General features: G+C 38.2%; 1 protein-coding gene across 8 annotated transcripts in view; it reads right to left on the reverse strand.

The window, feature by feature from the left end:
* The window catches only part of LOC102913133 (cation channel sperm-associated auxiliary subunit beta-like), a 185,650-nt gene that overhangs the window by 51,096 nt on the left and 107,672 nt on the right, over window positions 1-26,882 (reverse strand). For all 8 annotated transcript variants that reach the window (XM_076551269.1, XM_076551272.1, XM_076551273.1 and 5 more), the window contains 3 exons: window positions 18,211-18,353; window positions 16,352-16,506; window positions 8,022-8,215 (listed from right to left, as the gene is read on the reverse strand). In XM_076551269.1, the coding sequence (XP_076407384.1) occupies window positions 8,022-8,215; window positions 16,352-16,506; window positions 18,211-18,353 (492 nt within the window). The remainder of the gene's footprint in view (window positions 1-8,021; window positions 8,216-16,351; window positions 16,507-18,210; window positions 18,354-26,882) is intronic.

A 26,882-nucleotide genomic window follows, 5' to 3' on the forward strand; every position in this document is an offset into this window, starting at 1 on the left:
ATGCTTACACAGAGAAACCCTGTCTCAAAAAACAAAACAACAAAAACCCTCAAAAAGCGTTCATTATCCTTAGCAATTGGGAAAATACATCTAAAACAACTTTGAGATTTCATCTCGTCCTAGTCAGAATGGCTAAGGTCAGCAAAAGAACTGACAACAAATTCACTGTTGACAGGAATACAAATTGGTGTAGTGACTCTGGAAATCAATACAGAGAATCCCCCAAAACTAAAAACAAATCTACTCTACTATATAGCTCAACTATTCTATTTCTTGACATATGGCCCAAAAATTCACCATCCTATTTCATAGAGATGTGTGCAACAATGTTCATTCCTGCCCTATTCCAGTCCCTGTAATTAGGAAATGGAAACCTATCTAACAGATGAATGGATAATGAAAATGTGTACCAATCAATGGAGTACCATTCAACTGTAAGAAAAGTGAAGTCATAATATTTGCAAGTTAATGGGTGTACCTAGAAAAGACTATACTGAGTGTAATTCAGATCCAGAAAGACAAACACTGCATATTATTTGTCATTTCTGGTTCCTAGCTCCAAGTCTTCAGATGTGAGCATACAACATGAAGTACCACAAAAGTATAAAGGGACCATCGGCATGGGGCAGTGGGCAGGGAACAGAGAGCTTGAGAGGAAGAATAGTCAGGATACTGGTGATATGAAGTGGGAAATGAAAAACAGGGAAGGGAGCTCCAATTGGGGGTTGAGGAGGGAGGTCAGTATAGAAGGAGAAGAAAGGACAAGGGACAAATAATACCAAGGTTGTTTGATAAAACCTCAAGGAATGATATTATTTTATACTTACCTAAAATTATATATAATACATGAAGATAAAATATACATAAAAGAAGCTATGCTACTTTGGCTAACAATGCTCCCCACAAAAACCGTAGCCTAACAAAAACCCCAGTATTGGGCATCTGCTGATTTTTCTGCATGAAAGACACACAAATGCAGATAATTATACACACAAAACTTTTCGTTTTGTTTTGGGAGTATGTTTGTTTGTTTATTTGTTTTTAATGACAGAGTCTTACTATGTAGTCCTGGCTGACCTGGAACTCACTACATAGACCAGGCTGGACTAAAGCTCAGAGATCTGATTGCCCCCTACTATCAAAGTGCTTGGATTAATGTTATGAGCCACCATGCTAGGCCTACTGTAAACACACACACACACACACACACACACACACACACACACACACACACACACATACTTTAAAACAGATATTTTTTTTTTTGGTTTTTCGAGACAGGGTTTCTCTGTGTAGCTTTGTGCCTTTCCTGGAACTCACTCTGTAGCCCAGGCTGGCCTCGAACTCACAGAGATCCGCCTGCCTCTGCCTCCCGAGTGCTGAGATTAAAGGCGTGCGCCACCACTGCCCGTCTAAAACAGATTCTTGTGGGTGTGTGTCAGCTGCCAATCCCCAGAAACACTTTCTACCAGGGAGCCCTAGTTTGCCACACAGGGCTGGGACTTAGGCAGGTGACTTTTGCTGTGGGATGTTCTGTAGGTCCTGTGGGAGCCCATTCTCAGGTTCTTTGTGGCGTTACCCAGCAGGTCCGTATAGAGGATGATTAGGACCATGGGCCTGAGTGCAGGTGTTTGAGATGGTCTGCACTTGGCTGTACTGGGGGATGATCTGTATGTCAAGTTGCTCTGATTGGTTAATGAATAAAACCTGATCGGCCGTGGCTAGGCAGGATAAAAGGACAGAAAGGCAGAAGGAGACGCTGCAGCCGCCGCAATGACCAGAGACACTGCAACCGCCGCCATGACCAGCAGCATGTGAAGACGCCAGTAAGCCACCAGCCACATGGCAAGGTATAGATGTATGGAAATGGATCAATTTAAGATAAAAGCACAGTTAGCAAGATAAGGACAGTTAGCAGGAAGCCTGCCACGGCCATGCAGTTTGCAAGCAATATAAGTGTCTGTGTTTACTTGGTTGGGTCTGAGCGGCTGTGGGACTGTCGGGTGACAGAGATTCGTCCTGACTGTGGGCAAGGCGAAAAAATCAAGCTACAGACTTTCATCTTCTTCCTGTCCTCCACCAAGATCTCTCTAGTCTCATTCTCAGTCTTGCAGCAGCCTGCTTGTGGGAGCCCCTCCTTCCACCCTATCTCCAGTCCCTGGGGACTCTGCCTTTTGGTGTGGATCCAGCTTAGCTCTTTCCTGCCAATCCTAGCCTTCCCTTTTAGCTCATCTCCATTCCTTTCTGCCACCTGCCAATCTGCAAAAACACTCTCTACCAGGGACCCCAGAGCCACCACACTTGATCTGGAACACCTACCCAACAAGGACAAGACCAGATATTGATACTAAGAAACACCTCAAACATTATAACTCCACATATCTAGACCCTAGCACAAAAACACAAACATGAACAACTAAGACAATATGCCTCCACTAGAAGACAGTAGCCCTATTATAGTTAAGCTCTGAGAAATGCAATATAGTTAAAACACAAGATAAGGACTTCAAAACAGCAATTGTGAATAACTTCAAGGACTTTACAGAGGATATAAATAAATCCCTTAATTGTTGTAGAATATTATTCTAAGATGTGTTACATTTGTTTATGCTGTTGGAATATTTGTTTAATGATGCAAAGCTGTGTTGCATTCTTTTATGTTGCATTTGCTTAACTCTGTGAAGCTGTGTTACTGTATTTATCTAAAACAACTGATGGTCTAATAAAGCCCTGAACAGCTAATAGTGAGGCAGGGGAAAGGATAGGCAGGGCTGGTAAACAGAGAGACTAGATGGAAGGAGAAATTGGGGGAAGGGAAAGGAAAGGAGCAAGAGAAGGAGGAGGATGCAAGGGGCTAGCCACTCAGCTATACAGCCAGACACGGAGTAAGAAAGAAAGTAAGATAAAAATAGAAAAAGGCAAAAGCTCAGAGCAAAAGGCTAATGGGATAATTTAGGTTAAGAAAAGCTGGCTAGAAATGAGTCAAGCTAAGGCCAGGCATTTCTAACTAAGAATAAGCCTGTGTGTGTGGTTTATTTGGAGAGCTGGATGGTGGGTCCCCCAAGAGAGCAAAACCAACCAAGAACATTTTGGCATCCTAACCTGGGGCTAGAATAAAAGAAAATCCAACAAAACTTATTAAGATCTGTGAAAACACAGCTGAATGTAATAATGAAAAAAAATTCAAGACATGAAAGTAGAATTTAGCATAGAAATAGGATCACTAAAGGAAACCCAAACTGAAATAAAACTGGAAAAGAAAAATTTAGGAAGTAAAACAAAAACCTCAGAGATAAGCCTCACCAAGAGAGTAAAAGACACAGAAGAGGAAAAACTCAGGTGTTGAAATAAATGTGCACACGGTGAAATAAATGGATAGGTCAGCCAGAGAAAATGTTAAACATAAAAACACCCAGGACCCAAATGTCCAGGAAATCTGGGACACTATGAAAAGACCATATCTATGAATAACAGGGATATAAGAAAGAGAAGAAACTCAGGTCGAGGACACAAAATATTTTTCAAAAATATTTTAAAATCATAGAAGAAAATCTCCCTAACTTTAAGAAGATACATCTATTAATAAAGAAATTCCTCATGACACATAATAATCAAAACACTAAATGTACAGAACAAAGAAAGGATTTTAAATGTCGCAAGGGGAAAAGACCAGGTCACATATAAAGGCAGGCCCATTAGAATAACACCTGACTTCTCAATAGAAACTCTGAAAGCCAGAGTGCCTGGATGAATGCTCTATAAAATTTGAGAGCCCTGAGATGCCAGCTTTGGCTACTATGTCCAGCAAAACTATCATTCACAATCAATGGAGAAAGAAAAAAATCCCATGATAAAAACAAATTTAAGCAATTCCTATCTACCAATCCAGATCTACAGAAGGCACTAGAAGAAAAACTTCTGTCTGAAGAAGTTAACTGCACCCAAGAACAAACGAGAAATAAATAATCCCAAAACAGTAAATCAAAAGAGGAAGAAAAAACCCATACCATAACAACAAAATAACAGAGATCAACAAACACTGCACAATGATAATTCTCAACACTAATGTTCTCAATTTCTTAATAAAAAGACACAACCTAACAGATTGGAATTGAAAACAGAATCTGCTTTTTCTGATGCATCCGAGAAACACATCTCACCATCAAGAATAGGCATCACCTCAAGATAAAAGGATGAAAAGGAGTATTCCAAGCAAATATACCTAAGAAGCATGCAGGTGTAGGAATTTATTATCAGACAAAATGTACTTCAAACTAAAATTTCTTGTAAGGGATAATGAAGGACACTACATACTCATTAAAGAAAATATCCACTGAGATGGTGTAGCAATTCTAAACATTTATGCATGAAACACAAAGCACTCAAGTTCATTAAAGAAAAACTACTACAGTTAAAATCACATACTGACCACCATACAGTGATAGTGGGTGACTCCAATACCCCATTATCAATAGACAGGTCATCCAGCAAAAAAATAAACAGAGAAATGCTAGAGATAAATATCATAAATGAAATGAACCTAACAGACATATATACAGGGTATTTCACCCCCACACAAAGAATATACTTTCTTCTCAGTGGTTCATGAACTTTCTTCACATTTGACCACATACTTAGTTACAAAGAAAGTCTCAACAGATACAAGAAAGGTGAAGTAACATCATGCATCCTATCTGACTGCCATGGATTACAGCTGGATATCAACAAAAACAGGAAGTATACAAACTCATGAACACTAACTCACCACTGAATGAAAAAAAATGGGTCAAGACAGATATTAAGAAAGAAATGATGAAAATGAAAACACAACATACCCAAACTTATGGGACACAATGAAGGCAGTTGTAAGAGGCAAGTTCACAGCACTAAGTGCCTACATTAAAAATTGGAGAGACCTCATATTAGTAACTTAGTGGCACATCTGAAAGCTCTAAAACAGCAAGAAGAATTAACACCCTAAAAGAACAGATAGCAAGAAATAATCAACCTCAGGACTGAAATCAATGAAATAAAAATAAACAACAATAAAAACAATACAAAAAAAATCTTGAAATGAAGAGTTGGTTCTTAGAGAAAATAGAAGATTGAAAAATCATTAGCCAAATTAACTAGAAGATGGAGAAAGAAGATCCAAATATATAGAATATATTGTTATGGAGAGACAAAGGGAAACTAAAATAGGATTAAATAGGGATACGGATTAAAGAGAAGGGTAAAAGGAGGGAATACATGGGAGGAATAATTAACATCAAAGGTCATTTAAAAATCATATGGAAACCTACTACTGTGCCTAAACTATATTCATATATAAAAGGAATCTAAATAGAGTCACCAAATAATGAGGACAATGTTCCAACTAGACATCTTATGCCACCATGCAAAACCTTCAGTGCCAGAAATGGGTTACATCTTGCTGAATTGTTGGCTAAAGGGCCCCATAAAAAGCCACAAGCATCACAGGCTACCACCAAAGGCATTGGATACTCTCCACAAAGTGTTGGTAAGGCCCTTTGATGAAGACAACATTTAATATATCTCATTAAACACAGAGAAGACAAGCTGGTACCTAACTAGAAGCTTTATACCTACTGATTAGTGTTCATGGTATTAGAAGGTACTCTGTGTGCATGCTGCCAGAGGAGATAGTTAATTATCAACCCTGCTACAAATCCTGTTATTTACAACAGTGATCTGTCTGCAATACATACTGGCACAACACTGCCACAAACATTATGGAAGTAATTAACCACTTTTTGAATGGATTTAAGGCCCACTCTATGAGACAGAAGTCACACCTGACACTGATAAAGTGGTGAAGAACTTGAGACTATATATGCTATGGCCTAGGGGAAAATCAAATACTATTATTCTGCTAAAGGAACATAGCAATAAAATGACTTTCAGTGACATACTACTATAGACACTTCCTGTAGTAGATATGAACACACACACACACACACACACACACACACACACACACACACACACACACAGAGCCTGTTCAGGCAGGGTAGGTCTCATGCCCAGGAAGAGTCAGCAAACACAAAACAAACTCAACGGTATTTTTGTAGATTTTTTTGTCTTATTTTGTTTTGTTTGGGCATTTTTTGTATTGTTGTTCTTTTGTTTGTATATTTTGGTTTCTGTTTTTGTGGAGAAGTATTATGTGTTTGTTGTTTGTTTTTAGGGAGGGACTTAAAGTTGGAAGAATAGAGTGCTGGGGAGGATCTGTGAAGAACTGGGAAAAGGGAAAACTTGATCAAAATATATTTTATGATTTTTTAAATAAAAAGAAAAACAATAAGGCTCTTGCTATGTAGCTGAGGCTCACCCCAAATTCATGATTTTCCTGTCCAGAGTCCCAAGTGCTAGGGTTCAGAAGTGAACCACCTGGTGGCCTTCAGATTTACCACAGTCCTTCTTCCTCTCTTTTTACCCCTCTCTTTGTGTGCTGGAGATTGAACCCTGAGCCTTGTGTATGCTTGGCTTGACAAGGTGCAGGTTTGACAATTGGAGAGGAAATAGGAACCTAAGGTTTGACATGATCTCCCACCCAATGACTTGCCTTTGGCTGGCTTCTCTGCCTTCCTCTGTGGCCTGTCTATATTACCTGCCTAGTCACAAAGGCGAAATGATCTTGTTAAACTCAAATCAGACCAGTCATTTTCTAGCAAAACCCTCTAAAGGCTTCACAGTTACTCAGAGTAAAAACTAAATCCTTCACTAAATTAAAAAGGTTTTAATTTGCTGGGTGGTGGTGGCGGCGGCGCACGCCTTTAATCTCAGCACTTGGGAGACAGAGGCAGGCAGATCTCTGTGAGCTCAAGGCCAGCCTGTTCTGCAGAGTGAGTTCCGGGACAGGCTCCAAAACTACACAGAGAAACTCTGTCTTGACCCCCCCCCCCCAAATAAAAGGTTTTAATTATGTGTAGTTATTATGCGTTTGTGTATGTGGGTATAGGTGCCCTCAGAGTGCAGAGGTGTTGAATCCCCTGGAGTTGGAGTTCCAAGTTGTTCTGAATGCCTGAGGTTGGTGATGGGAACTGAACTTGGGTTTTCCACAAAAGCAGTATATACTTTTAATCATTGAGCTACCTATCAAGCCCCAAACCCTATTAACTTTGGTTGTGTGTCTATCAGATAATACTTAAAAATAGAAACATCCTTTATGACAGAGATTCAAATTCTCTCTCTCTCTCTCTCTCTCTCTCTCTCTCTCTCTCTCTCTCTGTTTCTCTCTTTTTTTTCACTTTTGTTTTTTGAGACAGGGTTTCTCTGTGTAGCCCTGATTGTCTTGGAACTCACTCTGTAGACCAGGTTGGCCTTGAACTCACTGTGATATATGCCTGCCTCTGCCTCTGGAGTGGTAGGATTAAGGGCGTGCTTCACCACTGCCCTGTTCAAATTCATTTTTATTACGTAGGGCAAAATTATCATATTCTTTGAAAAAAATTGACACAAAGTCTCTCTATACCTCCTTGGCTAGCTTGGAACTTGATATCTATATCAGATTGGCCTGAAACTCACAAAGATCTGCCAGCCTCTGCCTCCTAAGTGCTTGGATTAAAGGTGTTACATCATCACTCCTGGCCTCTTTTTTTAAAAAGTTTTTAAAACAATGCATTCCAAGTGCATTTTTAATTGACACAAAAACCCTATTTTCTCTTACTTCTTCTGATCACTGTTTAAGACAAAATAAGTGTCATTGTAATAAATATTAAACACTACTTCTGAGGACATAGTAGTGAAGTTGTAGGTATGTTTTGTTATATTATGAACAACTGATCCTGCAACCTAAGTAACTGGAAACTTTGGATAAAGAACTAGAATTGGAGAGTAAGGATAGTACTGTAGTGGTAGAGTACTTGCCTAGTATATTCAAGGCTTTAGGTTCAATATTCAGACACACATACAAACACATAAAGGAACATGAAGTCTTCTCAAAAGGTAACTTTATTTTTTTTATAACCATTAGAGATAGATTATATTTTTATACTTACCTTCTGTTATAATTTCAATGTGGTAGAAAGTATTTCCAGTATAATAAATTTTAAGAGAACCATATACACAAGAACTCTCTGAAAATTTTTGTACTGCAAAAGGTTCTATTATATCTGCGAGAACCGAGCTATGAAATCCCAAAGGACCATTGGCATGTAGTAGCAATTTTCTGATGTAAGCATTTCCCATTTTTCTAAAAGCAGAACAATAATCATATAAAATGAATATTCCAGTGGCTTAAATAAGCAGGCATATTAACATATAGTTTACAAATAAAATATACCAATACTAGGATTGATGATAGTAATATACCAGCTAACAAATGACTATTTGGTAAACAGTTGTTCAAAGTTTTTAGATGCCAACAAAATGGCCTATACAACATTTTCACACTTAAAATGGACAAAGATTATCTATCTATCTATCTATCTATCTATCTATCTATCTATCTATCTATCTATCTACCATCTATCTACCTACCATCGATCTACCATCTATCAATCATCTACCTATTTATCATCTATCATCTCTTTATCTCTCTCTATCATCTCTCTCTCTCTCTCTGTCTATCTATCTATCTATCTATCTATCTATCTATCTATCTATCTATCTATCTATCATCTATCTATCTATCTAACATCTCTTTTGTGTTGGAGATCAAACCTAGAACATCATGAAGCCAATGCTATACCTCTGATCCACATCCCCAGCCTATAAATATCTTTAGCTGTCAGAGTTCCACAGAGATGATATTTGAATGGAAATAGCTGCACATTCACTACTGCTGTGATTGTAAATTAAGACAAGTTTCCTAGAAAGCAATTTGACACTTTACATTTGAATGAAAAACAAATAAAAAATGAAGAGACATGACTGCTCCTAGGTACGGTGGAGGAAACTTATTGTAGCTAAAAGGGAAAGAATAATCAGAGGCATCTAGAAGGGTCCAGACTGAACATGGCCATGAAAAGAGAGAGTGGAGAGTGAGAAGAGAAGAAAGAGGGAGCAAACAGAGTAAGGTAGAGAGGTCTTATAATCCCAACACTGAGGAGATGGGTTCAGACACACACACAAACACACACACACACACACACACACACACACACACACACACACACACGAGAGAGAGAGAGAGAGAGAGAGAGAGAGAGAGAGAGAGAGAGAGAGAGAGAGAGAGAGAGAGGGAGGGAGGGAGGGAGGGAGGGAGGGAGGGAGGGAGGGAGGGAGGGAGGGAGGGAGTAGGGGGTAGATGTTGTCAAGTAAGCATAGAAAGAGCAACACATACATCATCAGGGGACTGGAAATAAAATAACAAACCTTAACCACTAACAATGTCAAATGTTGGTAAGAATGCATGAAAGGAATTCTAATTCATTGCTGGTGGAAATGTAGAAAGGTATGGTGAGAAAGGCATTTTCTTTTAATTTCAAACATATTCTTAGAATATGCAATATTCCTAGGTATTTACCTAAGTGAACTGAAAAGATATGTCTATATCAAAGTCTGCATGTGGATACTGCTAGCATTTTGTTTATCAGGAGCAGCTGGGATGTCTTTCAGCTGGTGAATAGGTTGGGGCTGGGGAGATGCTCAGCATTTAAGAACACCAGCTGCTCTTCCAGAGAACCTGGTTTGATTCCCAACACCCACATGGCAGTTCATAAACAACTGTAACTCCAGTTCCTGGAGATTCAATGCCCTCTTCTGGCCTCCATGGGCACTGAATGCACACAGTGCACAGATGTATAAGCAAAAAACCCATATATAAAACAATAAAAATAAATTAAAACAATGGGTGAATACTTATATAACCATTTAAAACAGACAATGAAATACTAGTCATCACTAAATAATTATAAAGTTATTAGAAGATAATAGGTATCTTTTAATTTTTTGAAATTAAAATATAATGAAATCATTTCCCACTTTCTTTTCCTCCCTCCAACTCCTCTCACATCAGCTCCTCTCTCATCTTTCTTCCTTTCAAATTCATTACCTCTTTTCCTCTATTTGTTGTATATTTATAATCTGCTTAGTCCATTTAGTATGTACATGATGTCAAGGCTGACAACTTGGTATTGGATGACCAATTGAGGGGCTCATGCCTGAGGAAGGCGATTTTCCCACCTCTCTAGTTGCCGCTAGTTCTTTATTTATTAGTGGGGCCCTATGATATTTACCCTTCTGTGTTAGCATGTTTAGTGATGGAATAACTGTTCAGGTCTTGTTTAAGCAGGGTAATAGGAATCTTACAGGCATATTTCAAGAGGAAGAAGCAAATCTCAAAGGGGTGTGTAGCTCCAATTGTGTGGCATTCTAGAAATGGCAAAACTAAGGAGACAACAACAACAACAACAACAAAGAAGTTCCCAGGAGCTGAGGCGGCAAGGGTTAATAGATGAGACACAGAGGAATTTTAGTACACCAAGACTATTATGTATGTGCTATAATGCCGCCAGACATTTGTTCCAACACTGAGAATGGGTATCGAGAGTGAAGCCCGGGGAGGGGGGGGCATTGTGGTACATGCCTGTTACACTGTCACTCAGGAGGATGAGGCAGGAGGATTGAGGGTTTGAGGTCAGCTTTGGGCTACAGAGCAATTTCACTCAGGAGGATGAGGCAGGAGGATTGAGGGTTTGAGGTCAGCTTTGGGCTACAGAGCAATTTCCTCTCTCAAAAAAAAAAAGTGAACCCTGCCACAAATGTTGAACTCTTGGTGAAGTTAGGTCTGTATAAGTTATCAGTTGGAGCAACTGTACAACTTTGGGGCTGCGTGTGGACAGTGTGGAAAACAAAAGAGTAGTGGTGGAGTCCATGAGAACTTTCTGTTCTTTCTTCTCAATTGTGTTGTAAAGCTCTGATAAATTAATAAAAACCACAGTTCATGAATTTTTAAGAAGTTAAGCTCTTTGTGTCTGAAGTCAATGGCCAGGGCCAGCAGCCAACTCTATTACCAAAGCTGTCCTCCAACCTCTCTCATTTGGGGTCTCTAAGTGTCAAGAATTGCTTTAGGTGAGCACATTCTGTGTAGTTCAAGGGGAGGAGAAAAATAATCCTTTAAAGAAGAAAGAAAGGGGACTCGGGCAGTAAAGGATGGGCTTACATTTAGGGGTCAGTGTGTTCTGGAGGTAGAGTGGAATAACTATTGAGTGGGCCAACACTGGATAAAGTTGACTGTCAGCAGTGTGAATGGGTGCATTGGAGGCTCCCATCCAATAACTGCTCTATCTCTCTAGCTTTCTATCTTCTGCACCTCACATCAATGAAATTGCTTTCAGCCAGGTCATTTTACTTCAGAGTGTCTCCAAATCCAAAGTGATTTCTTGGTCCTTATTTTAGCTACTCCAAGCACTGGCAAGCTTTTGGAAGCATTTCTTTTTCTGGGTTTAGAGGCCTCCTTTTTCTAGGCTTTTCTACCCCTGACTGGTCATCTTCAGCCTTCACTCCAGGGGCCAATCTCTGATCCTGGAATGCCTCTTCTGTATTTACACAATCTCCTGCAGTAGAGCTACCCATACATATGTGAACAACTGCCACATGCTGGGTATCTGATCTTTCCTGCACAACAAATTCATACATCCAATTGTTCATGTTGTCTTCGTCTCATCTTTTAAATACCCAACAGACATTTGGAACTGCATATGTGTAATGTGAAATTTACAGTTATCCTGCTGAATGTCCATGCTCTTCATCTCAGAAAATGACAACATTCACTTGAGCTGCAGACCAAACGCCTATACAACTATTTTTGAAAATGGACTTATTAGGATGCTTAGTGTGTGTGAGGTGTGTGTGTGTGTGTGTGTGTGTGTGTGTGTGTGTGTGTGTGTGTGTGTGAGACTATGCTACCTGTGTGTAAATCTCAGAGGATAACTTTTGGGAGTGGGTTTTCTCCATCCCTTGTGGGATACAGAGATCAAGTGCAAGTCATTAGGCTTGTACAGCAAGTGTTTTACTGGCTGCGCCATCTTGTCTGCCACCTACATGGCTCTTGACGCCTCTTCTCATAACTACCATAGTCCATCAGGGCCTCCCTTCTCACAGACGCACCTGTTTCAGCGCCATTAATTCTCTTTTCATAGGTCCTAAGGTGTCAGACATCTTTTACTCTTATCTTGTTTCATCCTTTCCATTACAGTCAGACTGAATTTTCAAAAAATGCGAATGTTTCATTCTCCAACATAACATTGTACAATGGTTTCTGATGACATTCTCATGTAGCCTATACTATCTGTCTTAGTTTTGGTTTTTATTGCTGTGATAAAACACCCTGACCGAATAGCAAGTTGGAGAGAAAGGGGTTTGTTTGGCTTACACTTCCATATTGCTGTTCATCATTGGAGGAAGTCAGGATAGGATCTCAAATAGGGAAAGGTCCTGGAGGTGGGAGCTGATGCAGAGGTCATGGAGGGGTGCTGCTTACTTGCTTGCTTCCCCTGGCTTGCTCAGCCTGCCTTCTTATAGAACTGAGGACCACTATCTTAGGGATGGCACTGCCCCATCAATCACTAATTGAGAAAATGTCTTACAGCATTAGACCTATATATGAAATATTCCTAAAAGGGCAGAAGTAAAAAATATTTCTCCCCTCAAATATATTCACAAGAATTGACTGTATAATAGTTTTATTCCAAAGACACAGAGTAAATTTCAATCAATTTCCAAAAGCAAACTTTCAAAGCACAGAAAATTACTATCCTAAAAATTTTCTAGAAAATAATATTTATGCGGTTTTATAATCTTGTTAACAGACCATAAAATATTTCAAGGACAAAAATATATGTGAAAAATTGTAACTTCATTTTTAAACACAGATCTATCTAAAATTCTAAATGTTAGCAAACCAGTGTATGATAGATAACACAAAATGATTAAGATAACATTGTTACATTTACACTATAACTCATAATATTCATCAAAACTAAATGGGAAAATTGGGCAGATTAGTGCAACACATGCTTAAAAAAATTAAAAACCCAAATATCCAAATCTTTGGCAATTGTGAGCTGCCTCCTGAATGACGTGGAACTAGTAACTAGACTTGGGCCTTCTGCAAGAGCAATCGGAGCTCTTAGTTACTGAGCCATCTCTCCAGCCTCATCTATCTTTTTGAAGGGGGCAGGGTCTCTCCATCAAAGTAGACATTATGAATGGACTAGACTGATTGGCCAGTGAGCCTCTGGGATTCTCCTGCCTCTGCCTTCCCGAGCTGGGATCTCAGGCACACTATTGCATGCCTGGTTTTTCACATGACTGCTGGAGACCTGACCTCAGACCCTCATACTTGTTCAGCAAGTTTCTTACTCACTGATCCATCTCTCCATCTACCAAATCACAAATCTCTTAACAAGAAAAAGCTTTTTAAAGGGTGAAAAACTGTAGAAAGATCACGTCATGGTGAAATGTTAAAACTATTCTTTTAAAAATCAGGAGCAACAAGGAAGCCAGATAGTTTCTACTTAAGGTGCTCATTATTAGACCTGCAGACTATAATAGGAAAAATCTATGATATGCTAAGAATGTTAAGAAAGGAGCAGAAATTATTTGCAGGTGATGTGATTATTTACTTAGAAGTATATCTCTGCCTACTAGGAAAATCTAATGGAATATGTAGAAAAAGTACCAGAATTATTAAAAGAATTTAGCAAATACAAGATTACCATACAAAGGGAAATGAAATTTTTGCTTTTATTTCAATTACAGGAAAAGAAAATATTAACTCATCTCTTCCCATTTAGCCATTAGATAGACATACGTTGAATATGATTTGTGCCCACCGAGACTCATGCTGAGACTTTATTCTCCACATAGCAGTTCTGTAGAGTGGAGTCCAGTGGAGATGATGTAGCATGAATCTTAAAGGTACTTATTAATAAAATCAAACCTGAGGCCAGTTATTGGAGTAAATGCTGGAAGATCAGAGAAGCAGAACATGTCACATCCACCTCACCTCACCAATTCCTCAGCTGATCCTGTTTCCTCAGATTAGAAACCTCTGAGTCCTCATCCAGAATGCATCTCAACTGAATTGCTGTGCCAAAGCCTGAAAGCTTACTCAGCTAAAAGCTTCTAGTTTCTGGTCTTCACACCTTATATACCTTTCTGCTTTTTGCCATTACTCCCTGGGATTAAAGGCTCACTTTCTGGTATTAAAGGCGTGAGTCACCATGCTTGGCTGTATCCTTGAATACACAGAGATCCAGGTAGATCTCTGCCTCTGGAATGCCAGGATTAAAGGCGTGAGTGCCACCACTTTCTAGCCTCTGTATCTAGTGGCTGTTCTGTTCTCTGACCCCAGATAAGTTTATTAGGGTGCACAATATTTTGGGGAACACAATACCACCACAGAGATGGAATGGCTTTTCTTGTTGTCAACTTGACTACATCTAATCAACTCAAACCCAAGTGGCTGTGTATACCAGTGAGGGATTTTTTTCTTAACTAAATAATTTGAAGTGAGAAGACTCATTTTTAATCTGGATCTATTGAAGTGTGAAGATACACTTTTAATCAGGGGTACACCTTCTGGTTGCAGCCTTTAAAAACAAGATTGAAGAGAAATATTTTAGCTTTTTGCCTGCTTGCTCTTGCTCTCATTGGCAACTCCATTCCTTCCTGGCACTAGAGTGTACTTCTTTGAAATTCTGGAATATACTGAAGACCAGCTGAGACATCCAGCCTCGTGGGCTGAAACAGCTCTTGGATTATTGAACCTTCCATTACTAGATTGTTGGACTAGCTGGACCACAGCCTGTAAGATGTTCTAACACCACCCTCACACCCATTCTATAAATCCTGTTCCTCTAGAGAACACAGACTAATACAGGAGGTGTTTGCCTCATGGAAGTAGAGCCCTATCTTGGGAATGGAATGGTTAGGAAGAGACATCAGTTTTCTGTTTCTTAAACATCCAGTTGTCCTTCAATCTACATTCCACCATCAAGTGAGGCCACTGCCCTGACCACAGTTAGACCTCTTAACCTGGATATTCTAGTGGCTGGAATCAAAAGCCCAGATAGCCCCCCCTTCTCTATAAATCACCCAGTTTCAAGAGTTTTTTTAATAGCAATAGAAAATGAACTAAGCCAGAACTAACCTGAAATAAAGTGGGATTAGCAACTGGAGGGAAACACCATACACCAGGATCATTTCCACCATGGAAGAAGTGTGTGGGGAAAGGAAACAGGGCTGACCATGACACAAGAAAGTAAGCATCAGCCCAAACTGTTACAAGTGCCAAAGGCCAAGTCTGTACCAACATGTGAGTCTGGAAAGGCTAGAGCACTTGGGCAAAGGGACTTCGTACTCAGTGAGAGCTCCATGGGTTTCTTTTGGAGGTTCATGACAAAGACTGGGGCAAGAGAGTGACTAGAGACACTGGCAGCACAGTCAACCTGGGGAGAATCAGAGAACAGGAAGAAGCAGGCCACTGCATCACCTGATTCTCTGAACTTTATTTCATGGAAAGCAAAACCAGTAATCCACAGAATATTGAGTATCAGAAACTTGCACTCAGGCTTCAGAAAGTCAACAGTGCTGTCTGAGGATTCTCGCTCTCCAACTCTGCCTTCCTCCTCCCCCTGCCCTTCTTCCCTAGGAAGAGGAAGCTGTAAGTGATGGTGTAAGAAAATGAAGACAATCCCCTGGAGTGCACAGGCTAGTACACTTTACAGAAGAGGGAAGTGTAACACAATTCTTGACCCACTAAAGAGTATCAGGAATGTGTCTCAATTCTAAATTTCTAAGGGAATTAAGTAGAACTAGCTGTCAGCAAGATGGCTCAGTAGTTGAATCCCTGTGGGTTGTCCTCTGATCCCACATGTAGTACACACACACACACACACACACACACACACACACACACACACACACACTCAGAGAGAGAATAAAAATTTCAAAACGAAAGAAAAATAATTAAATGGAATGATTAAGACACTTGAGAAAGATAAATAAATTCTACTCAGAAACTAATTACAGACATAAAACAGAATTTAGTTGCTTCAAGATGTAATTTCTGTTAAGAGAGTTTTTTCTCCCTTATAGAAACCTGACAAACTGAATCTCATAGTCACACAGATAATCAGAAGCCAAGGAAATCCAGTAAGAGGCAGTTGCATAGATATCTCAGGGAGTTCAGGCCAGCTGTTCAACAGAGAAAGTTCTAGGTCAGCAAAGACTATATAGTGAGAATCTGTCTCAAATGTATTTTGTCATGAAAGACATTAAAAACTTATTAAAATAAAAAAATCCTCAAAAAAGTAGGTTAAACTTTTAGATCTGAAAGCCAGTATGTATTCTAAGTAGGTGTGAACAAAACATCAATTACCTGTAGTTTATCACTTTCCCAATGTGAATATTTTTGAACTTCCTTTTGTATATCATGTTTTTAGGTTCATTCAGAGGTACGTATGCAAAGAAAATCATTTCATTGGGGGAGAGAAACTGGGGAACTAGTGCAGTATCAAATCCCAAATCAGGTGGCTGAAATTGGAGAAAAGGAAATATTGTATTTTGAATGTCTTATGCTTCAATTACAATGCAATTCAAACAGCAAACCTGTTTCCCATTCATATCAAAATAGTTCTGCTTTGCTTATTGATTGGAGCAATATGCCTATATGCTCTTTTGATATATCTGAATATCTATATATGTGAAAGGGAAAACTCAGTTTTCTGCAGTGGAAGACAAGGAGGTCTGATAATTAAGACACAGTTTGAGGTTCCTGTGCCCTTTGTAGGAAGGTGAGGTGATGAGTTTGGAGGTGTAGATTCTAGAGCTGGGTCATCTATGGTGAAATAAAGCAGAGGATGTAAAAGAATGCTTCTTGCTGTGACTGCCCACATAAATCATTTATCAAGAAAATGCCCCAAAGACCTTGCTCCAAGCCAGTCTGATGTAACCAATTCCTCAAATGACATTATTCTTCCCAGATGTCTCTGGGTTTATGTCAAGTTGACAAAACCCAACCAGCACAGCTTGCATATATGTGCCACATATGTGTACCTACTGCCCTTAGAGGTAATAAATGTGTATTGGATGTTCTGGAGCTATAGTTATGGATGATTGAGTCACCATGTGGGTTCTGAGCACCAAATTCTAGTCCTCTGGAAGAGCAGCAAATGCTCTTAGGCACAGAGTTACCTCTCTAGGCCTGGACTGACTTATAAAGAGACCCATTCTATTTTCTATTTTTTTTTTTTTTAAGACAAATGACAGTTTTGCCAACCCCTACTGAAACACATTTTACTCTTGGTGGCTTTCTTGATGAGTATTCATTTTCTATCTATGTGCCAGTAATAAGTCCCCCCCCCTCTATATACATACATACATACATATATATATATACATACATACATATATATACACACATATATCTTCATAAATAGCATATTTTACATTGTAATTATTAAAAATATTTATCTAGCAGGGTGGTGGTGGTGCACACCTTTAATCTCAGCACTTGGGAGGCAGAGACAGGCAGATCTCTGTGAATTCAAGGCCAGCCTGGTCTACAGAGCAAGATACAGGACAGGCACCAAAACTACGCAGAGAAACTCTGTCCCAAAAAAATAGGCATCCTTTCTCATTATTGAAGGGCAGAAAAATTGGGCTCTATGTTGGCATTAAACCAGGAATAAACTAGGGAGCAGGGCTATTTAACATGCAAGGTGAAAGTTGAGTTAAAATCATATTTCTTCAAGGCTAATTTGGAAGGTAGAAAATAAACTCCACCAGGAGCTGAGTTGCTTGTAACAGATCTGTTTTAGACATGTTGTTATTCTGCTGTGAAATCTAGTATGAGGACACCCATGGGGCTTAGAGATTTTGGAGGTGTTCAATGTTATATACAAAGTTTTCCCTTTGCAAAGAGTGTTTGTCCTGATGGTTCTGGAGATATGGCTCAGCTGTTAAGAGCACATACTTGCTCTTGCAATGGACTTGAGTTTGGTTTGCAGGTACCCTGCCAAGTGACTCACAACGGCCTGTAACTCTAGCTTTAGGGCAGACCCAGCACCTCAAAGAAACACCTGTCCTTATATGCATATACACACACATATATATAATTTAAAAACTTTAGAATAGAGTTTGTATTAAGGAAAACATTGTCTCATCAGCCTGCACATAGAATGTAGCATCTTTGTTCTCAAAACAAGGCAATCAGTTTTAGTGCATCATGTTACTGACCGTTCCAAAAATAGTAGAGCCTGAAGATGATGAATCAGTGTCAAAGCGTTCTGGAGTCAGTTTGTGTATGAATCCCAAATGATCATAGTATAATGTGAAAATATTATCCCCAAATCTTCCACTCTTAGTGTATCTTGTTAATCCTGTTAGGAAACAAACAGAACTCTCTTGATACTGCTAAAATATAACTAGAAGAAAATTTATAAAAATTATATTATACATGTAAAAATTTGCTTGTTTAAATTAAGGGTGAGAGTAGGGCTCTGAGACTTCTAAATTAGTAAAAATACATGCTGCTTTGTTACATCCTTGGACAGTCTTTTGCAGTTCCACTTCATTACAGAACATGTCCAGCAAAGTGGGCAGGTAGAACAGAACAAAGGGGTGTAGCATGAATCTTAAAAGTTCTTATTAATAAAATCAAACCCGGGGCCAGGTATTGGGGTGAATGCTGGAAGATCAGAGAACCAGAACAGGCCACAGCTACCTCACCTCGCCGGATCCTCAGCTGGTCTTATTTCCTCAGACTGGAAGCCATCCAGAATGGGTCTCAGCTGAACTGCTGCTCAAAAGCCTGAATGCTTAACCAGGCCAAATGCTTCTAGTTCCTGGTCCTCACGCCTTTCTGCCTTCTACCATCACTCCCTGGGATTAAAGGCTCGCTTTCTGGGATTAAAGGTGTGAGTCACCATGCTTGGCTATATCCTTGAACACATGGATTTCTGCCTAGCTCTGCCTCCCAAGTGCTCGGATTAAAGGCATGTGCTACCACTGCCTATCCTCTATGTTTAATGTTGTGGCTGTTATGTCTCTGACCCCAGATAAGTTTATTAGGGTGCACAATATTTTGGGAACACAATACCACCACAAAGGGGTTGTCTAATCAAAGCATATGGAAGAAAAGTTTTGAGTCTCCCTTGGTGGTGTTTCCTCTTTCCAAAACTATCAAATTAGATTTCTGTCTATCTAGGATCCCTTGTGCTTCTGTATGAATTTTATTTTATTTTTTCTGTTTCTGTGATGAACAAACTGGACTTTGATTGTGATTGTATGGAATATGTAGATTGCTTCTGGTAGGGTAGCCAGTTTCAAAACATTGGTTCTTCTAATTCATGAGCATTGGAAGTCTTTCCATTCTCTAGTGTTTTTCTCAACTTAATTCTTGAGTGTTTTAAAATTTTCATTGTAGAGATCCTTCACATCCTTTGTTAGATTTATTACAACATAGGGCTACCATGAATGGGATTCTTCCATTTTTTAATATGTTGCCCATAGGCTTTTTATATATATTCCTCATTATATTGATATATGTTCACTATATTCTCAGATCTTTAGGACTTTAAACATGAAGGGATGTTGGATTTTGTCAAATAATTTTTGTGTGTGTCTGATGACCATGTAATTTCTATACTAGAGTCCATTATGTGATTCATAACAATTATAGCTTTACATATACTGAGCCATTCCAGAATCTCTGTAGTAAACCAACTTTGATGATGGTGAGCAATATTTTTGATGAGTTCTTAAATTTTGTTTGCAAGTGCTTTTTTGAGATTTTTTTTTTTTTAGTCTGCGTTCATCAGATAAATTTGTACTTTTGTTGTTGTTGTATCTTTATTTGCTTTGTTATCAGGGAATACTAGTTTCAATAGGAATTGAGAAGGCTTGGCATAGTGGTGCACACATTTAAACCCAGCACTTGGGAAGCAGAGGAAGGTGTATTTCTGTGAGTCTGAGGTCAGACTGATATATTTCTTGTGTTCTAGGTCAGCCAGAGCTACAAACATGAGGCCCTGTTTTTAAAAAGAGAGAAAGAGAGGGAGAAAGTTTGGTAATATTTCTTCATTTCTATTTTATGGACTAGTTTGGGAAACACTGGTGTTAGTCCTTTGAAGGTGTAGTAAAACAAACCAGTCAGTTCAACAGGGGCTGGGCATTTTGTTGTTGTTGTGGGAGGTTTTTATTAATTGTTTCAGTCTCATGGCTTGTTATATACATTTAAATTGTGTATTTCATCTTGGCTTAATTTGGTTGGATACACATACCCAGAAATTTAAACATTTCCTTTAGATTGTCCAATTTAGTAGAATATATGTTTTTAAAGTAAGACCTAATTATTTTGTGAATTTCATTGGTATTTGTTGTAACACCTCCTTTTTGTTTCTAATTTTGGTCTTCTCTTTCTTTTGGTTAGTTTTGTTAAGGGTTTGTCAATCTTGCTCATTTCTTTAGTGAACCAACTTTTTGTTTCATTGATTCTTGGCACTTGTTTGTTTGCATTTTTATGATTTCTATGTTGATCTTAGTTATTTCTCTCTGTATACTGATTTGGGTTTTGCCTTCTTCTTGTTTTTCCTGGGCCCTAAATTGTATCATTATTTGAAACCTCTCTTGTTTGCTTGTTTATTTATTTAAGACATTTTAAAAATTCATTCCACATACCAATTACAGATATCTCCCTCATCCCTCTTCCTGTTCCCTGCCAGCCTCACAGACATTGAGAACAAAAATTAATAAATGGGACTCCTGAAACTGAGAAGCTTCTGTAAGGCAAAAGACATGGTAAATAAGATAAAATGACAGCCTACAGAATGGGAAAAGATCTTCACCAAGCCCACATCTGAGAGAGGGCTGATCTCCAAAATATATAAAGAACTCAAGAAACTAGACATCAAAATACCAAACAATCCAATTAAAAAAATTAGCTACAGGTCTAAGCAGAGAACTCTCAACAGAAGAATCTCAAATGACCAAAAGTAATTTTTAAGGAATTGCTCAACATCCTTAGTCATCAGGGAAATGCAAGTCAAAATGACTCTGAGACACCATCTTACACCTGTCAGAATGGCTAAGATCCAAAACACTGATAACAGCTTATATTGGAAAGAATGTGGAGCAAGAGGAACATTCCTCCACTGTTGGTGGGAGTGCAAACTTGTACAGCCACTTTGGAAGTCAGTCTGGTGGTTTCTCAGAAAATTGAGAATCAATTTACCTCAAGACTTAATGATACCACTCTTGGGCATATAAACAAGGATGCTCAAACATACACAAGGACACTCTCTCAACTATATTCATAGCAGTATTACTTGTAATATCCAGAACTTGGAAACAACCTAGATGCCCCTCAACCGAAGAATGGATAAAAAAATATGTAGTACATATACACGGTGGAATACTACTTAGCATTATAAAAACAATGACATCATGAAATTTGTAGGCAAATGGATGGAACTAGAAAATATCATCCTGAGTGAGGTAACCCAGACTCAGAAAGACAAGTATGGTATATATTCATTCATAAGTGGATACTAGATGTAAAGCAAAGGATAACCAGACTACAACCCACAGCTCCAGAGAAGCTAGGTAACAAAGAGGACTCTGGTTTTTAGGTACTTAGAGCTATAAATTCCTCTGTTAGGACCATTTTCATTGAAACACTGTATCCCACAAATTTTGATATGCTATGTTTTCATTTTTATTTGATTCTAGGGTTTAAAGTTTTTTCTACTTATAGGGGCAGGAGAGGTGGCTCAGTGACAAAAGATCACTGGCTGGACTTCCATAAGGATCAGTTTTGATTCCCAGTACCTATAGGACAGCTCACACCATTTGTAACTCCAGTCCCAAGAGGTTCAAGACCCTTTTCTGGCATCTGTCGGTACCAAACATGCAACTTGTACACAGATATACATGCGTGCAAACCCCCATACAGATAAACTATACAAATCTAAATTAAAAAACTAAAATGTTCTTCTTGTTTTCTTCATTCATTAGTATGTTACTTAGTCTTTTAGTTTTTGTATGCTCTATGGCTCTTCTTGATGTTGATTCAAATTCTTATTCCATTGTGATCAGGTAGAATACATAGAATAATGGTTGAGATTGCTTTGTGTGGTGTATTTGGAGCAAGTTCCATGGATTGCTGAGAAGAATGTATTCTGAGCATTTGGACAGGACATTCTGTGTGGGGCATTTACCCACTAACCCCACAGCTCTCCAGAGTTTTCTTGAGTGTGAGCATCAGGAAATATTAGATAGAAGGATTTATTGCAGAGAATTTTTTGGAGATAAACAGATAGAAAATAAAGGATAGCCTCGAGAGGGCCTGGAACCTATTCCAACGGGCCCGACTGTCTCTGCCCCAGGGTTTTTATAGAGACGCCAAGGGGGAGGGGAGCAAAAAACCTCCTCCCCCAGCACAGCCAAGTGCAGACCATCTCAGACACCTGCACTCAGGCCTGTGGTCCTAATCATCCTCTATGCGGACCTGCTGGGTAAAGCCACGAGGAACCCAAGAATGGGCTCACACAGGTCCCCCTTTCTTAATATATAAAAAATAACTATTAATGGCTTACAGCAATCTCCATAGCTGTTACATCTCCCAATATGGGAGTAGAGGATGATAAAGATGACATTTCTCTTTTGAATTAGGTCCAAGGTGACTATACCATTCTTAGCTGCTTCAAGCCCTTTCTAAACCAAAAACTCTTAAGGTGACTACAAACTTAAAGAATCCCTTAACTTCATCATTACCATTAACAGGTTAACACAAATATTGCTATACATAGTCACAATTCTCTCAATCTTACAACTCAAAGCAAACTTAACAGAACCATTTGAATTAGCATATATGGTGCTATATATAATTAACAATTTTCTCCGTCTTACAACTTTAACTCAATCATTTGATTTTTCTTGTTAACAGAACATAGGAAAAACTTTGATGGATTAACATCAAACTTAAATATTTCCTTAACTCCACAAAACCAGGGTGCATTAATATCAATAGGTTTCTGCGAACATAATTCAATCTCATAACTCCTCCTTTTCTTTATAATTTTTTAAACAAAATCTCAAACCTAGTTAGAGGAACCCAAAGTTATACAATTCCTACAAACCAATATTGAAAAGCAATATTTTTCAATCTAACCATTAACACTTTGAAAACTTGTAGCAAAACATCCAAAGGCAGTTTCTTAATAAAACTCTTTACACACTTTAAAAGTAGTCGCTTAGTATACCCCATTTGCATTTCTTACTAACAAAACATGACATTAATCCACTCAAAGAAAATTTTTTAAATTTAATAGACTAAGTAATATTAACTCTTCCTTTTATAATTTTTTAAGCAAAATCTCAAGCCTAGTTATAAAACCCAAACTTCTGTTTAAACAGTTCTATTTGTAACACAAAACCAGTTCCATAAGTAATTCCATTTTTACATAAACAGTTCCACAAAACAATTCATGAATCACCAGTTAATAAAGCATATATGCATACACAAAACTGCATCTTGATTCTAGGTAGAACTAAATTTCTTCATTTAAACAGTTCCATTTTTAATCCAATTCCAGCAAACAGTTCCTAGGTCATTACTATGAATAAACTCAAAATTGTCCCATTTCAATGAAATCTCTATTGTTTATTTCATTTCTTAAGTCTTAAAATTCAAATGATAAATTCTGGTACTAGCCTTCCAAGTATGAGAAATCCATAACCAAAATCTTTTTGTAATTTTATCTCATTTTAAGTTCAAAAAGTTCAAACAAGAAATAAATTCTGGTATCAGGCTTTCACTTCCAAATATGAAGAGATGTTTTTCAACCAAAACTTTTTGCAGTTAACAATTTTTGTTCAAACAAGCGTCTCTGAACTTTTATTCTCAAGTCAGAGACCTTTTTAGGTACAGTAGTATTCTAAACCGCACCGTTTTGATGTTAGCTCAGGTTTTTCTGTGTTGCGTCGATTTTCCACAGATCTCAGCTGCAGATGCCTTGTGCTGGTTCTGGCGTCCGCCATTCTTAGCTTCTTAGCGGCTTCTGGAACTTTTGAAAACCGCTCAGACTGCCTGCTTTGCAGTCTGCTAGGACACTAACTTCTGTATCTCAGGTTTTTTCACCATATACATTAAGCATAGATTTACACTTAACATTTACACTTTTTAAATTCTTTTTTTTTTTTTTTTTTTTTTTTTTTTTTTGGTTTTTTCGAGACAGGGTTTCTCTGTGTAGCTTTGCGCCTTTCCTGGAACTCACTTGGTAGCCCAGGCTGGCCTCGAACTCACAAAGATCCGCCTGCCTCTGCCTCCCGAGTGCTGGGATTAAAGGCGTGCGCCACCACTGCACATATAACATTTTTTGCCTTGCAAAGCATTTAGACTCACATTCAACATTAACATTTTACAAACTCACATATAATGTATTAACATCTACTTATTTATACTCCTTAAGGAAACTGTAGAACTACTTTAGCGAATATATTTATTACTTCTTATGTACTTATTTAAACTTATATTTACAACTAGCATCTTTACTTATTACAAGCTTATTACTACATGTCTTAAGACTACATTAGATACTTCTTGCAAGTTTATATTCTTAAAGGAACTCTATAGATCTATTTTACAAACTTATATAGGGCTACCATTAGCATATATCTAATTTAGCAAACACCCAAAGATTTCTTAACACAGATATCTAACAAGAGAATAATATCTACAAACTCACATCTTTTTCTACTTATTACTCTTAATTATTATCACTATCTCTATTAGAAAGATTCTCTTAACTAGACAGGAAGTATATACATCATTTCTAAAGCTTAGAGTTTATAGTCAGCTTTGTTATAAAGCACTGGGATTTAGTGAGTGTTGTTATAGATTGTGATAGTTGTTAGGGGATTGTAACCTTCCCAGGATGACGCCACACTCCAAAGTTGCCAGTTCTCTCAGCCGTTCTGGACCGGCAGAGATGCACTGTCAGCAGTAGACAGTTTTTAACTAGAGGCTGTCCCTTCACCCAAATTCATAGTAGTTCCCCTAAGTGCTTCAATTCAGACAAACGTTTCTATTACATCAGCACTCTTGGTTTGTTCTACCAAAAAACTTCACTTCACTCTGAGGGTGAAATTACCGTATTTAGCTGCTGTAAAGCTCTTCGCCAAATACTGCACAGTTATTAGGTGATATAAAGTATTTTTCTAAAGGAGCTAGTAAAATCAAAAGCGGCACAGCTCCGAACTCTATTTCCTCACTGTTTGCATTAACCAGTGACAAAACCTCAGAAATACTAATGGAGCCACTTTCATTTTGGTTTCTTTATAGTAAATGTCATTGGAGCTGACCCTTCCTTTAGTTCCACGCTCCTTACCAGACGCTCCGGTAACCACCCAGCTTCATTCTCCTCTTGTGAAAAAACACAAACATGTCCTCGACCCCATATTAACACAGGATCAGGACCCTTCCATAATCCCGAGCAGGGATCTTTCCATTTCACTTGAGCAAAAGTCGCTTGGTTGCCACTGTGCCAAAATCTATCTGCAGCAGACTGTTCATAGACATCCATATTCAAAAAGTTCAGAACAAAAAGAGCATGATTTAATGCATTATGTGGCGATTGAGGGTAAATTTCTTCCTTTTTTATATTTATTTTTTGAAGTTATATTTTAAGACTGCTATGAGCCCTTTCCACAATACCTTGTCCCTGAGGATTATAAGGAATACCTGTTTTATGTACGATTTCCCATTGGGTACAAAATTGTTGAAATGCCTTACTACTATATCCAGAACCATTACCAGTTTTAATAATTTTTTGTATACCCATATATGAAAAACACTTCAAGCAGTGCATAATTACATGTTTTGTAGCTTTCCCAGGTTGTGCACTAGCCATTAAAAATCCTGAATAAGTGTCAATGGTCACATGTACATATCTTAATTTGCCAAATTCTGCAATATGGGTAACATCCATTTGCCATAGATGATTGGGAAGAAGACCTCTAGGGTTTACCTCTAAATGAGGGATAGGAAAATATTTTGGACATACCCCACATTGTTTAACTATTTGACGAGCTGCTCTTTGGTAAGATTGAATTGCTTTCTTAAGCTTTTGCTTTTTTGATGAAGAGCATGTGACTTTGAAGCGTTTCCACTTGGGATAATGCTACTATCTTTGTTAACTTATCAGCCATTGCATTACTTAGCTAAAGGACCGGGAAGATTGGAGTGAGCTCTAATATGGCCCACAAAGAATGGCAGCTTTCTTTTGTGGAATAGCGTCTTGAATTTGTTGAAACATTTTGACTTGATTGTTGTTAGTTCCAATATTTTTACCAAAACTGTTACTATTCAAAGAAATCAAAAACATAGATGTTCTTTCATGAAACATTTCCTTTATTAGTTTACTTTGAGAAAAAGCATTTTCAGGATTTAGTATTTTCACTTCATTAGCTTTAACTCCTGATGTTATTAGCAGCTGTAATGTTTAGCATTGATTTCTTATAAGGAACTTTCAGGTGAAGCAACTCTTTTGTAAGACAGCTAGATTTTAAGTTTGTTTCCCATCTGTAAAGCAGTCTTTTTTTTTTTTTTTGAATGCCTGTTTCTTATCCCCTTAATTAGATTTGCAAAGGAATCACTCATTGCAGGCTGTTTGTTCAAGAGATAAAGAATTTTAATTTCACATAAGTTTCTTCATATCTAAGACAACGTTCAGTATATAAACCGATTTCCCTTGTTCTAAGGATTTTAAAGTGGCTTGTTTGCTCTTATAGGTAGCTTTCTGTCATCCAGCTACCGTAAAAAGCTATTAGGGTAAATAAGGCATTTTACCAATGGAGCCCCAAACCGTGAAGCACCTAGTTCTGTATCCTTTCAGTTTTTCATTGGAACT

Source organism: Peromyscus maniculatus, chromosome 14, assembly GCF_049852395.1.
Source record: "Peromyscus maniculatus bairdii isolate BWxNUB_F1_BW_parent chromosome 14, HU_Pman_BW_mat_3.1, whole genome shotgun sequence".
In the NCBI taxonomy this organism is placed as follows: domain Eukaryota; kingdom Metazoa; phylum Chordata; class Mammalia; order Rodentia; family Cricetidae; genus Peromyscus; species Peromyscus maniculatus.